Source organism: Lasiosphaeria miniovina, assembly GCF_030549165.1.
Source record: "Lasiosphaeria miniovina strain SMH2392-1A chromosome Unknown B0T26scaffold_3, whole genome shotgun sequence".
Taxonomy (NCBI): Eukaryota; Fungi; Ascomycota; class Sordariomycetes; order Sordariales; family Lasiosphaeriaceae; genus Lasiosphaeria; species Lasiosphaeria miniovina.
In genome coordinates, this window is record NW_026848222.1 from 1926113 (window position 1) to 1939774 (window position 13662).

At 55.9% G+C, this 13662-nt stretch overlaps 2 protein-coding genes across 2 annotated transcripts; both read right to left on the reverse strand.

Moving 5' to 3' along the window:
• Window positions 1-1033: 1033 nt before the first annotated feature.
• On the reverse strand, window positions 1034-3387 carry B0T26DRAFT_206367 (uncharacterized protein). The gene is made up of 3 exons (XM_060433772.1): window positions 3257-3387; window positions 2686-3188; window positions 1034-2614 (listed from the first exon to the last, which is right to left on the reverse strand). The coding sequence occupies exons 2-3, from the start codon at window positions 3120-3122 to the stop codon at window positions 1189-1191; spliced, it is 1863 nt and encodes a 620-aa protein (XP_060298106.1). The 5' UTR covers window positions 3123-3188; window positions 3257-3387; the 3' UTR covers window positions 1034-1188.
• A 6896-nt stretch (window positions 3388-10283) lies between these two features.
• On the reverse strand, window positions 10284-12623 carry B0T26DRAFT_641723 (uncharacterized protein; the record flags this gene model as incomplete). Its single annotated transcript, XM_060437368.1, has 3 exons — window positions 10284-10551; window positions 10696-12158; window positions 12234-12623. The coding sequence occupies 3 exons, from the start codon at window positions 12621-12623 to the stop codon at window positions 10284-10286; spliced, it is 2121 nt and encodes a 706-aa protein (XP_060298107.1).
• Between the last annotated feature and the right edge of the window lie 1039 nt (window positions 12624-13662).

Below are 13662 nucleotides of genomic sequence, written 5' to 3' on the forward strand. Positions count from 1 at the left end.
TTGTTATCATATTTCACTACTTTGATAAACCTAACATGTTGAGGTAGCTCATCGGCAGAGTTGACAAATAAATAAATTAACTTTTATTCTTCACCTATGTATGTACGTAGGTGGAGAAGAGGACATACAAACTATCGGAATCTGATATTCAGGCTTTAAAAAGAAAGAAACAAATGAGAGAGAAAGAGGTGGAGACTAGTTCTAAAAGAAAGAGAAAAGAGAAAAGAAAAAAGAAAAAAGAAAAAAGCCGAGGGGAAAGGAAACCGGGTCTTGAAAAAGGGCAAAAAAGAAGAAATTAAATCAAAATATTATGAACTGTATAGCAGCGGCTCGCTTCGATCGAGTGACCTCCGGGTTATGAGCCCGGCGCGCTTCCACTGCGCCACGCAGCTGTTTTTAAGCAAGTAAACATCTTGCGATTGTTGAGAAAGGCAGCGGATATCTTTGTATACATACATCCCTAGATGGAGGGAGGGAGCGGGCTGATAAAGAAAAAGAAAGGGGATCTCCAGATACCAAAATGAAAGGTTCATCCTTCCCGCTTGATGTGAGTCATGAACACGGAGACTGTGGATACTGTACGTCGAAAAATACCGGGCGGGGTTCACCTTGCCCAAGATGTTTGTTTGGGTTCTCTCTCGCCGTTTAATACTTTCGGCATTTCTCGATAAGGTTGATTGTACTGCAGAATGTACCTCATAGCACCTACAGTCCTACAGTTCAAGTATGTAATATCAGCAACACGAAGAGAGAGAAATGTAAAAATGATTGAATGCTTTGATATTACAGAGCGGGACACTCAAAGAAGACCGTGAAGTATGGGGTTGAAGTAATAAGATACAAGTGACATACCGCCCCTTGTGTTAAGCCTGTTTGCATTTTCGCATACCGTTATTTAGCTCTCAATATCATGTATAACAGATCTGACTAGCTGCCAAATTTCGTCGTCATTATTCCAATTGCGTTACCACACATGACGACATAGTAAGTGTTGTTACAGATATTCATCGAGAAACCCGCCCACAGGGGCTGCTGAAAGGACTCACCCAAGATAGCATCACAGACAAAAATATACAATTACCCGACTAGTTCAGCCCATCGTAACACCATAGTCCTGTATATCTTCTCTGCCCAGTCAACAGTAAACCGATCTTCTTAATCATGGAAATCCGGGCCTGTTTGAAAATTTCATGATACTGCAGGAGACTCCTTCCCCTCGGGCTCGCCAGGTTCAACATATAACCTCCATTCTGTGACACGGTCCGGGCCTCTTCCCGGCCCTGAAATTCCCGCGAGCATCGACGCGGTAGGCCCGTCCTGCTTGTGAACCCGGTTGGCTTTAGGGGGCCGTCTCTTCACCGACGGCGCATGCGGCGATCCGCTAGTTCCTTCAGGCTCTTGATGAGCCCGCCCAGGGGTGACAGGCCATTCTGCAGATCTTGCGTGCCTGCTGCTGACATAGACATCTTCTTCCCCTATTGGCTTCCTTCTCGAGGTGGGTACCATAGGCACCGCAGGCGGAGGGGCGGGGGCCTGAGGCAAGGGAGGTCCGAGCGGGTGAGTAGCGGCGCGTGAAGGTGGAGGAGGCGCTCTGGTCGAACTCATGACGCCCATGGGTTCCATCACAGCCACGGGGCCCATTATCCCAACGTGGCTCATAGAAGCCACGGGACCCATCAGACCAACAGTGGTGGCTGCCGTCTGCCTGCTATCCGTATTGCCAAACCGGCCCGCAAGGCGCCTCTCAAGCGACGAAGTTCGTGGCCTCTCGGGGGCTCGCCGTTTCTCGGCTGACGGTGGCCGACTTCTTTCAGGTGACGCATACCGTCGTCTCTCTATTGACGGAGCCGGCCACGTCTCAGCTGCGAGAGGTGGTCGCCTTTCTGCTGACGGGGGGCGCGAAGCATTGCGTGACGGGTTGCGTGACTGACTCTGCCAAATGTCGGGTGTATGAGGCTGCCGTCTTTCGGGCGAAGAGGCATGATACCTTTCTGGAGAAGCATATCGCCTTTCAGGGGAGACATAGCGCATCCCTCGCGCGCGGCTCACCCCTGAAACATAGTCGAGCCCAGAATTCGATCGATCGAAGGTAGAATGCGGCGCCGGTGGTGCCGTCGGCTGATGCGTCAGGGGCGGCGATGGGACAATGACTGTCTCCGGGCGGCGATGGTATTCCTCTGCTACGGACCGACCGGGGTGGACTTCCCGGTCCATAGCGTCACCTCTATGTCTGCTGTAGTCCCTGCCTCGAGAGTAGTCCTCGGGCTCTTCGTGACCGCTAAAGCCACCGAATGTTCTGGCCCTGCGGGCAACCTTCTCGTCTCGCTGTTCCTGTAGCCGACGCAGCAACATCTCTTCCTCGTAATTTACAGGCCGTGGGCGGACTGCGTGTGGTGGCGGCGGCCCGCTGTCGGTGCGAAATTCCCGGGGCGATGGTGGCCCACTACCCGTAGGAGGAAATCGGGTCCCAGACGCGAAGGGGTTCGACCGCGGCGTCATGGGAACTTGCATGTGGTCGAGCGGATCGCTTTCCTGGGTATCGAAGTTGAACCAGGGGCATTCACATCTCTTCCACTTCGTCCCACATATCATGCAGAACTCGGCGCCGCAGCGACTAGATAGTTTTGTTTAGTAAGATTTAAAGTAGAGAGGGGCTGCGGAGGGGCCCAATGCAGGACGACCTACCATGTCATATGATTACAGCCCTCTTTGAGCTCAACAACGTACTTGCATCGGTGGCAGCGCTGCCAGCCTTCACGCTTGGCCTGCTCGAGAAGCTGACTGGTATCTTCGTCCCTGGGGCATTCCCTCGACGAGTGCCACTTGTTACCGCAATGGCAGCAGACCTTGGTCTTACACCGGCTACATTTTGCATACTTGCGGCCGTCTTCGCGGCGGATGTCCTCGGGCCGAATCCACTCGTCGCAGCGCCGAGAAGGACAGTATATCCGGTTTCTGGTCGAGTATTCGGCAAGTTTGTTGTTCCATTGCCTCTTGAAGTTGGTGTCAAACAATCGCTCCACCACATTTATTGGAATGTGGCTGGTACAGCACTTGGGCGGCATGCTTTGCGGATCGTGGAGGGAGAGTTTAAAACTTCGGCGAATGCACGAGTGGCACATGCGGTGCCCGCACTTGAGCTTCGCCGTTTTGTGGACTGGCTTGGCCTCGTCCAAGCATGCGACACACTCAACGCTAAGACGACTTGGGTTAGGACGATAACGACATTAGATGATTGGAGCGGACAGGAACTAACGATCTGACGGGCTTCTCCGACATTGGATTAAGGGTAGAGCCAAAGAAGTTCCCAAGAAACATGGAGCGCCTAGTTGACGAGCTGACGCTGTGGGACGGCGTCTGGTGCGACGTTTCGGCAGCGTGCGACCTCTTTACCGAGGAAGAAGGCCTCGAGACATAGCTTTCAGATTCATAGTATTTCCTCGGGGAGGGCCTAACAGCTGAGTTAGTATACGGGCCAGGCTCGGCCTTGGTACCGGATTGCAGTAGACAAGTGCCGCGTACCTTTTTGACTGTGAGCGAGACCGGTCTTCTTCGAAAGCGCTTTCCTGCCGGTACTCGTCCCGCGGCCGTCGATATTGATCCCGTCTGGCAGACGAGTGACGAGATGGTGATCTCGGTCTTGCAAACGACGGCGTATGTCTCAGCACGCGCTCGGGGATGCCAATGTCCTCCTCGTACACCACTTCAGGGCGCCGGTTCGGGCGATCATGGACCGACCTCGAAACTGGGGGAGGCGCAGGAGCTGCAGGAGCCGGGGGGACGGGGGGAGCGTGCGGGACGACAGGGGCTTCCTTCCGGTGGTGATGATGCAGGATGACTTGTTCGTCATCCGACGAGTAGGTTACGCCCGTTTCGTCGTCGGACTCTGGGGCTGAAGTTCGGAGCGACCGGCGGGATTCTGGCGTTGAGCGGTGCGGGTGAGCGGAAAGGGGGCTTGGGTCACGACGCGGCTCGCTACGGTTGCGGCGGCTGTCTAGTCTAGGGGGTGGCGGGGGCTCGTCGTCGTCATCGTCTTCGTCATCGTCTTCTTCGTCGTCGTCGTCGTCCTCGTCGTCTTCGTCTTCCTCGTAGACGTAGGTTGGGCGCCGATGTTGCGGGGCCGTGGCAGCCCGCGCCAGCACAGGCACGGAAGAGTTGGGCACACGCATGCTCCGTGAGCGTGAGAGCGAGGGCCGCTCGTGCACGGGCGAGGGGATCGTCGTCGTCGATGTGGCGGTGGAGTTCGTCGGCGATGACGGGGGAGAGGTGGTGGTCGGAGGAGGCGGCGGCCGGTGCTTGCGGCCAGACGCTTTGACGCCGTCAGGTTCTATATCTCCATGACGTTTGTGGTGAGGCGAGGAACGAGGGCGTGGCTCGCCGCTCGGGGGCCAATCAATTCGGGGCAGAGATGGCGATTTGCGGTGCTTGTCGCGGCGGCGGGGGGGGCTTGAGGTGGGTGTGCTGGGTGTGCTGGGCCCGCCCTGGAGAGCGTCTGGAGGATCTATGAGGGCTGCCATTCGTCCCCCGAGTCAGCCTCGGGCACGCAGCAAGCATAGGTATGTTCGATGCCAGCTTCTTTCTCAACGGGTCGGCGTAGGATGCTTTGACGAGATGTTCGATGGCGCTGCGATGGACGCTCGATGGCTCCTCGATGGCTGCTCGAGGGCCGGTGCTGGCAGCAGCGACGACGAGTGAGGGTGCAGCCAGCGACCATGAGGGGGCAAGTGTCGGCCAGATGGTAGAGCGTGGTTGGCTGTCTGTCAGAGCCAGGCCGCGATTGGGCTCTTGGGGTGCTTGGTCTGCATGCGATGCAGGCCTGGGTCTGCACAAGCACACCTACCCTAGTCCGGCTCGCCCTGTGCTGCAGTTGGGGCAGACGGGGCGGACCAGCGCCCGATAAATACCTGACTGGCCCGCAACCGCAGCAGGCAGACCCTTTGGGCAGTGTCAAGCAAGCGTTCGGTCGAGAGTCGAGACTCAAGTGTCGAAGAGCGGCACAGTCCTTGTAGATTACTTTACAACTTCCTGTCTACGGTCTGGTCTGAGGTGAGGGGCCAGAGATGGAAGTGGGGAACCTAATTCCTCTGTTCCTCCTGGGTAGGCACGAATACCCAGTTAGGTTGTCAGAAACACCAAATGGCGCGGGCAGTGGCAGGCGCGACGGCTCGTATAGCAAGATAAGTATTTGCACATCATAACTTTAGTAATAGAAGGTAAGGTTCAATATTACCTCTGAGCTAATTGTACTAGTGGCATGAAGTGAAAGGAGTTGCTATCCCGCCCAGTAACAAATAATAAGTCAGGCAGCCAGGGCTGTTGTGTGTAACCGTCCAGAATCCTTCCTTCCGTAACGAGCAGAGCAGAGGCACTGAAGTGACGGGTTCTCCATTCGACGTTGCGAAGCCAATCCAATGGCCTACCAGCTTTTTGGCGTGCCGTCCGCCCTGTTTGTTTGGGCTGGAGCTGCCCCGAGTTAATGCATCCACACAGCCGCCCAAGTTTGAACAGCTGGCGCCCATCCACTCATTCAGTGGAGGTCATCAGCACTCCCGTCCTTCGTGAAACCAAGGTTACCTGAGCTTTCTCCGGAGCACTTCTTACTGTACCCCAGCCAAAGGTTCCTTGATTTAGACACACCAGGGCAAGAGAATATTGTCAAATATGACAAAGCAACCTAAGCGTTTGCGCTGCAGCTGGCACGCTGCAGATCCAATCCGAACCAAGAATCTAGAACTAAAGCAAGCTTGCGGCGACTCCACGTGATCCTACCCTACGCTCTTTCTGTTCTATTGTTCAAGTTATGAAACCATGGTCAGACTCGTGCGTAGACGCGGTCAGTCGCCGAACCGGGAATGAATAATTATCCCGACCGAGGGACAAGGGCTGGGGCTGGGCTGTGAGGCGGCTGTGCGAGGCAGCCAAACCAAGCCTCTGCGCGTGTGTATGACCTCGCTCCCCGTCCCACAACCGAGCCTGGCCTTGATCGGTGAGCAGAAGGCGCAAATAATCCCCAACCTATCTTACCTAAGGTGCCTACTCCGAGGGTATGCCAGAGACAGACTCCGAGGTAACACACAATTAAGCAGCACAATGGAAGCACAGCAGCGATATCGCATGCCACACGCCACACGCTTGATGACAGAACGCAGCCCCGTGCCGTTGCTGTGCCGCGCCGTGCCAGCAAAGAGCCAAGAGCGAACAGCGAGGCTTCCCCGCAATCGGCTTACGGGGCACATGCTAGCCGCTAGCCCCCAGGAGGACCTAGCGAAGGAAGCCGTGGAAGCAGCGCCGGCTCGGGTTCGGCCGTGCGGCGCAGCAGCTCCAGCTCCACGAGCCCAAGGCTCAAGCAGCCGCTAATCGGCGCTAAACCGTTAGGGGTCGCGCTGTCATGGGCAACCCTCGGACTACGGTGGCCTCCCCGAGCCCCCGATAAATCACGGTGCCAACTCCCGGTGAACCCCGGCCGCCCCAGTGGTCGTATGACGGCGCCGGCTCGGAGCAAAGGATGCCCTGCTGCCCCCTGTGACTCTGTATGGCATGGGCGGGCATGTCTCCAGCTGCGGGGCCCGGCAACTGACTGCAAGCTGCTGCTACTGCCGTGCCACCCGGGAACGCCAACCGGGAACGCCAACATGCGCCGTATGTACAGCGGCAGTCGCTCACAGCTCCAGCCAGTGGCTCTTCCCCGGACCTACCTACCTACCATCAGACGAAGCCGTGGTCCCGTCCAGAGACCCGGAACTGCTGCAGTGTAGTAATGCGACCCACTCGCAATCCGTCCCGTATTTGTCCCGAGGCACGAAGCTGTTGGATGGCTAGTGAGTGCCAGCGGCGCTCCCGTCCTTTGAGTTGCGGGACTCCCCCAACCATCCACCGTTACTATCGCCGAGAGTGCGTCGATGCCGTGAAACCGCGGACAAACAAGAAAACGAGCACGGTGCCATCCGGACAAGTCCCCCCAGTTTTCCGCCTACGCCAACGTCTGCGCTGCGGCGCGAACACTTACTGGTTGGAGGTAAATGAATCGATCGGGCCGGGGACGATGGTACGTACTTAATCAGAAACCTCATGGGGATCGGGTACAGCAAAGACCCGGGCGCTTCTATCCAGTGCTTCGGTTACCATCTGCATCCAGCGCGCATCATCGCTGCGAGCACGTCGTAGCTGGAAGGAAGCATGCACGGCAGCAATGCTATGCTACGCGGCATATCATGTTCATCCTGGCGAATATGACTAAGGGGTACCCAGTCCATCCAAACCGATGAGCATCCCCACCTACCCGCTGGCCTGGCATGGCTATATAGCTGGTTGCCTTATCTAGTGTGCTGTACAACGTTCGAGTATTCTTGCCTTGCTGTGTATGTGGTGCTTTTCGTGTAGGGGGTTGTGCGACGTTTAGGTCACAGTCTCTTGGAGTAGACAAGCCCTATTACACTCCCGGAAACTGCAGGACACTTTCTTTTTATGGTGGAAATCATGGCATCTTTAGAGACCAACTAAGAAGAAGAATAAAACGTAACTCCTGCTCTCAAGCTCACATGAGGATATGAACCGACTACAGCACAAAAAGAGAGAACTCATAGCCGGCTAAAGGCACTAGAGCTGCTGCCACTCTTGATCTATTGCCCAGCGAGATACATAAGCGAAACGAACAGAGAGACCCCAATAGATTACACTACCTCGAACAAACCTGGGAGTCGGTTACCGACATCCTGTATGTAACATTCCTCCCCCACGACGACCCAGAGAGAGAAGGCTGGTTGCATGAACCCTCCCCTCCTGGGGTCTCCTGTATGTCTGCAGAAGCTCGTTTTTTGGTTTCTTTTTGCTCGTTTATGTCATCAATAGATACGCGGTAGCACCCAATATGTAGGTATGTATGTATATATATGTGTGTGTGTGTGTAGATGGGGTTTAGACCCCCGTTCCGGGAGGAATCGCTTCTCGGGGTGGAGGAACACATAAAACTTCCATCCCATCCATCCAAATCTCCTTTTACACAGCTCACCTATTCATTCTGCTGTCCGCATCATGGCCACCCCCTTTCCCTGTGTAGGGTAGTATACAACAGACAACCGTCTTTCCAGTGCAGGCCAGGCAGAGAGTGCCTAGGGCGTAAACACCGGGCTTTGGTGCCGTCCGTAGGCCTGAGCATTCATCTTGTATATAAAGTCCTGCCTCTCTCTGAAAAGGGCGAGAATCCCTTTTCTTTTGTTTGGAACACCAGGAGTAACAACTGCATGTATATATAGGTATTTAGATACATGTATTTACAGTTCTTCACACTTCTTTTCTACCCACCTACCTACCTTAGGTAGGCAGGTAAGCAGAGAAGCAGAGAAGCAGGGAAGGAAGAATGTAATGTGTAACGAAACCCCCCCCCCCGAATAACACGAGAACTGCCTTGTTGCGCTTGGCCAAAGCTAGGTACCAGGTAAGGATAACTAGTACATGATGAATACCACGGAATCCGAGTTGTTATCCCAAAGCCCAGCAACCTCCTCCGCCGCGACAGTGCTGCCTAGGAAGGTAACACAGTGTGAAATTGACAAGAGAGAAAGAGAGTATGGAAATGCTACGATTACTTTGCACACACCTACAACACACACAATCAAGGAAGGGCAGACGTAGTAGCTCAGATATATCTTCGTTTAGGATATAGTAGAATTAAGTAGATATACAAATACCTACCTAACCAATTCTTCAAATTCGCTTAATATCCACCAAATAAATACCGTACTTTTTCCTCGCTAGAAAACATCAAAAGAGAATCAGAAAAATGAAGAAAGACGAGAAGATGGTCAACATATATAGACCTAAAGTAACAAATTCCCGAACACCTAGTACTATGATGACGATGTCCCTTTTAATCGTAACAAAACATAATAAGGAAGAAGAGAAGGTAAGAAAAAAACGACCGCAGCCAGTCATCAATCATGACGAAATTGCCTTCGCCTTCCCCAGCGCCCATCCCCCTTTATCTCGAGCGCCAGATCGACAGACAACCAACCAACACCACCAATCACCGCACCGCCTTCTTTATTTCAACACCCGAGCCAGCCCCTAAATAATAATAAATGTACAGAAAGAACAGAAAAAGGAGGCGCTGTCAGAACTCCATCTCCGTGCAAAATAAATGGTGGGGCAGCATTTGCACGGCTGTTCTGGAGGTCAAACGTTTGATTGTGGCGGTGGTTGTGACGGTGATGGCAACGGCGAATCGGAGCAAACTTTTTTGACGAAACAAAAACGCCGGGGTGATATGCCAGGCGACGGAAGGTGATGAATGCGAGAGGGGTTGGAATGTTCCATGCGGTCTTTTTTTGTTTGGGTGAGTGTAAATCTATGTCGGGAAACCGGCCCGCCACCGCCGCTTTCCCACATGGAAAAACAAAACGTTCCACACACACACGGCCATTTTCTCCAGGTTCCCCCCCTCTTTCCCCAACCTCTCGAAACCTTGGGGAATTTTGCGGAGAGGAGCAAAGCAAACCATGGTTACCCCAGACCATTCGGGCGTATCAAACCCCCTTCTAGCAGGCTGATTCTTGAGCGGCCGGGAGTCGTCAAGGCAGGCAAGGCAGCCTTAGCGTTGGGGCGTGGCTTCTCCTCCTTTTGGTGCGGTTTGCCTGTCGCTTAGAGTTTTGGTGGTAGTATCCGGAATTGTGCCCACCTTTAAGCCAACTAGGCACCCCAAATGTAGGATGGAAGGTGCAGAAGGAAGGGGGGAGGGGACCTCAACAGGCCCGACGGTGCGGATCGTCCTTGATGGCCTGCCAGGGAATACCAACAACAGCCTCGGAGACACTCTCGGTGCCTTGCATGGCCCCTTTCTAATTTGATGCGCATCGGCTTTTCGGGGGGGTGGCGGCGGGTGCTCTGAATCCCGAGTCTTGGACCTGCGGGCGAGTGGTAAATGTACCGCGGTACTGCGGTGACAACGGGATATGGTGGTCCAGGCGGGGCTCGCTTCCGGCGATGTCGTCGAGTGCGTGGGCGGTAATGTTTGTGTATATGTGTGTGTGTGTGTGTGTGTGTGTATGTGTGTATGCGTTCGTTCCGGCGAGGTAGATGGTAAGATGTCCGTGGTCGCTCGCTCGGCTTGGACGTGTAGCGGTTATTACATGCACTTGGTATAAGCGGGCTTGCACGCTCTGCGGTTGACGTTACCACACGGCCGGAAGCGTGTGGCTGAGAGTGGCAAGATAGACGACAAGAGATGCTAGTATGCGATCGGGCTGCAGCAGACCCGGAGGACGGGAGGGACCCCTTGCAAGGCCCAGTCAACCGTTCATACTCAGGAAGGCGCGGCGCCTGACTTCGGCCTCCTTGAGAATCTCGGCGGACAAGCTGAGGCTGGGAGACAGAACAGAATAGCGCTCGATCTCGACAACAACGCTGTTAATGATCTGGTCTATGGTTTCACGGTGCGGCACGAGGCTCCAGAGGATGTTGGACAGAGACGGCGACATGGTGGCGCCCATGACGAGCAGTGTCTGCGAGACAATAGAGAGGGCTCCTTGCCAGAGGTAAGGCATATGTCCGGCGTGACTGCGGTCAATTGGTTAGATTGAGGGGGAACTTTTGAATGTCCGAGCAATAAAGACTCTCCATAACTGCGTTGAAGAGAGAAACGAAAAGGCGAATAGTGGGGGGCGGGAAGCCAATGGGGGCAGACGGGAAGCAAACACTTACTGCGCGGTAATGTGCTCCAATTGCCGGATAGAGGCTTCGAGGCACTTGTGGCAGCTATCCCGCACTGAGGGGTCTAGTACCGCCTCCTCCCTGTCTAGAACCGCGAGGATGTACGGCCGGTAGATGATTGTGCGGCAAGCAAAGAATCGCAGCCGCAGCACCGTCTGCACGGGGTCCGGAAGCATGGTGCGCGTGAAGGGGAACTGCAGCGGCAGCGGCAGGCTCTCATACCACTGCGTCAGCTGGAAGTCGAGCTCGGCAACCACGGGCTCGAGGCTGGTGGTCGACGCCATCGAGTCCTTGGAGTAGATGAGCTGGCTGACGCGGTTCAAGAGCCGCCGCAGCGCAATCTCGGCCAAGAAGTACCACAGGTCGTCGCGCCCGACAGACTCTTGCTCGTCCCCCTCGAAGCCGCACGGCAGGCCCACGTTCTCTTCAAACGCCACGACGCCCGAGTGGGGCAGGTCGAGCTCGGCGAGCAGGTCGCTCTCAAAGAGGAGCGCGTTCCAGTAGATTCTCTCGCTCAGCTCTCGCTGGTCGGCCGGGACCCTGCTGGGGGCCATCAGGAGCAGCTGTAGCTTCGTGCTCGTCGTGCAGAGCAGGTTCCACGCCTCGAGCGGCCGGACGAGGTAGAACAGGTAGGCGGCGGCAAGCAGGTGGCATTGCGCCGCAAGCACGCTGTTGGACGTCATCATGCCCGGCAACAGTGCCCACGCTGCTGTGAAGTACTGCAGGCCGGGCGGGTCCTCGTGGGGCACAATGTTCGATATGCTCCCCCGGAGGCTGGCCTGACCCAGGGACAGGACCAGGAGCACGATGCAGCTCTCGGGCCCTTCCCTAAACCCGTTGGAAAGGGCGATGCGGTAGTGGCTCCGCCATGTGTACGGGTTGACGCAGGCATACCAGACGTTGACATGGTCGAAGTAGGCCTCGATGTAGGCATTGGTGTTGGACAGGTCGACGCACGGCGTCTTTGTGAGCGAGTGTAGCGGCTCGCGCGCCATCTCGAGCTGTAGTAGGATCTGGGGGTCGTAGGGCCGCGAAACAAGATCCCGGATCATGGGCCACTGCAGCAAGTGCAGGGCCGCGTTAGTGTGCACCTTGGGCATTGTCGATATGCTGTTGTTGTGCGCTGCCGACCACGTGCCTAGCCCGCCGCTGGGGATGATGGACACGAAGTTGGCGCCGCCCGGCATCATCATGTTGTCGCCGCTCAGGGCCGTGCCGTTGCTCATGTTGGGCGAGTCGTGCGACATGGCCATGCCGCCCGAATGGCCACCGCCAACCATGTTCATCTGCAGCAGGCTCTCAATGCGGTTGAGGCGCTCCAGGATGAGCTTGTCGCCTGCATCGAGCTTGATGCCGGGCTCCCGGTAGACGCACTCGGCGCCCAGCTCGGTGCACAGCTTGCACTTGGGTTTTGTTCCATCGCACCGCGACTTCCGTGAGCGGCAGACCTCGCACTACCAAAACAGTTAGTCAATCTCTACACCAGCAAAGCAATAGACCCCAGCCCCCGGTTCAGACCAACGACATACAGCTATGGTTGCTCTCCGTCGCGGATAGTCGAGGCCGGCGTCCGTGTTTCTCCTCTTCAGCGGGTTGCTGCCCTCGTCGCTCGACGTCTTGTTGAGCCCGTTGGTGCCGTTGTCTTGACGGTTCTCGGACGACTGCGAGAGGTCCCGGGCCTTCTGGGCCGATCCCAAAATGCCCTCGCGGCTGAAACTAGGGGTCCTGGCCGACTTGAGCGAGGTGGGCGACTTGAGCGCGTTCACTCCGTTGGTCGAGGCGAGCAGCTGGGGCGAGGGGATCTCGAGCGAGAAGTCTCGAGACGGCATAGCAAACTGCCTCATGATGTTGGCGCTGATGGTGGCCGTCATGGTTCCAGTGGCCGAGAGGGGGGAGTCGCCGTTGGAAGATGGCGACATGGCGAGTGAGCCGTTTAGTGTAATAAGTCACTTGCCCCCGAAACCTGAGCTGGGCGGTTGAACAAGAAACGCTAAGTCGAGCTCCTCCACGGGTCGTCAGGGGGGCTCCTAAGGCTTGCGGGAAGCCACCTAGACGGGAACGCGGTTTCTCGTCTCGTCCCAGTCAGACCGACACCCGAGCATCGACGGCTATTGAGCGGAACCCCGTGGTGTCAATGCAGGGTCGTTCGTGTGTAGTGTGGACCGGTAAACTCGCATCATAGGTCGGCTGCCGTCCCGGGCTGGGTAGAGATCAGCAAACGGGCCGCTGGGCGTGTTCTGGTGTGCTTCCTGTGACTATGTATGTCGTATATTGCAGCTATGGCTTGGTGTTGACGCAGGGAGGGAGGGTGAGAGAGATGACCCGCAACTGTGGGAAGCAGAACCGGCTCTCATAAGATATTCCTGTCGCAACGTGCCAAGTAGGTAAGGTGTGGGTATGCATGTGTATGGATCTAGCCAAGGTGCAGTACGTACCGTTCTCCGCTGTGTGGTCTGGTGTGGTGTGGATGAAATACGGGGGGACGGGGGAGGGGGAGCTATGCCTGGAGGGTATCGTAAGCTCCGGCCCTGGCACGGCACACGGAGGTAGCTCGAACAGGCCCAGCGCACACCGGCCAAACCCCAGATTGTATGTGTTGACCTGGCTGTCTTCATCCCTCGATATGGCCCACGCCCGTCTAGGAGCGCTCCTTGCCGCCTACCTATCCACAAGTCTAAGGTAGGGACGTACCTAAGGTGGGTAGGCAAGTAGGTAGGCAAGGTGGATCGCGAAACCTGAATCCCTTGATGGCAGACCCTCGTCCCGCAACGGTAGATGACTCTTGTTTAGCAAGCAATCACACCCAGACTCTCCGAGAGCAGAGAGATTCTCCAAGGACCAAGCTAGCCGCAATGCTGTCTGATATGCCGCGGGGATGGACGGAGCAATTTTGCACCAAGCCCAACCTAACAGCCAAACCCAGTTAACGAGCCCCGTTACGGAGCCACTTGGCGCGGG

Bases quoted from the DNA above. Each gene is read 5' to 3' on its own strand.
- B0T26DRAFT_206367 (XM_060433772.1), bottom strand. From the start codon at position 3,122: ATGTGCCACTCGTGCATTCGCCGAAGTTTTAAACTCTCCCTCCACGAT. The intron at 2,615-2,685 runs GTAGGTCGTCCT...AAAACTATCTAG, and splicing joins GGCTGTAATCATATGACATG to TCGCTGCGGCGCCGAGTTCT.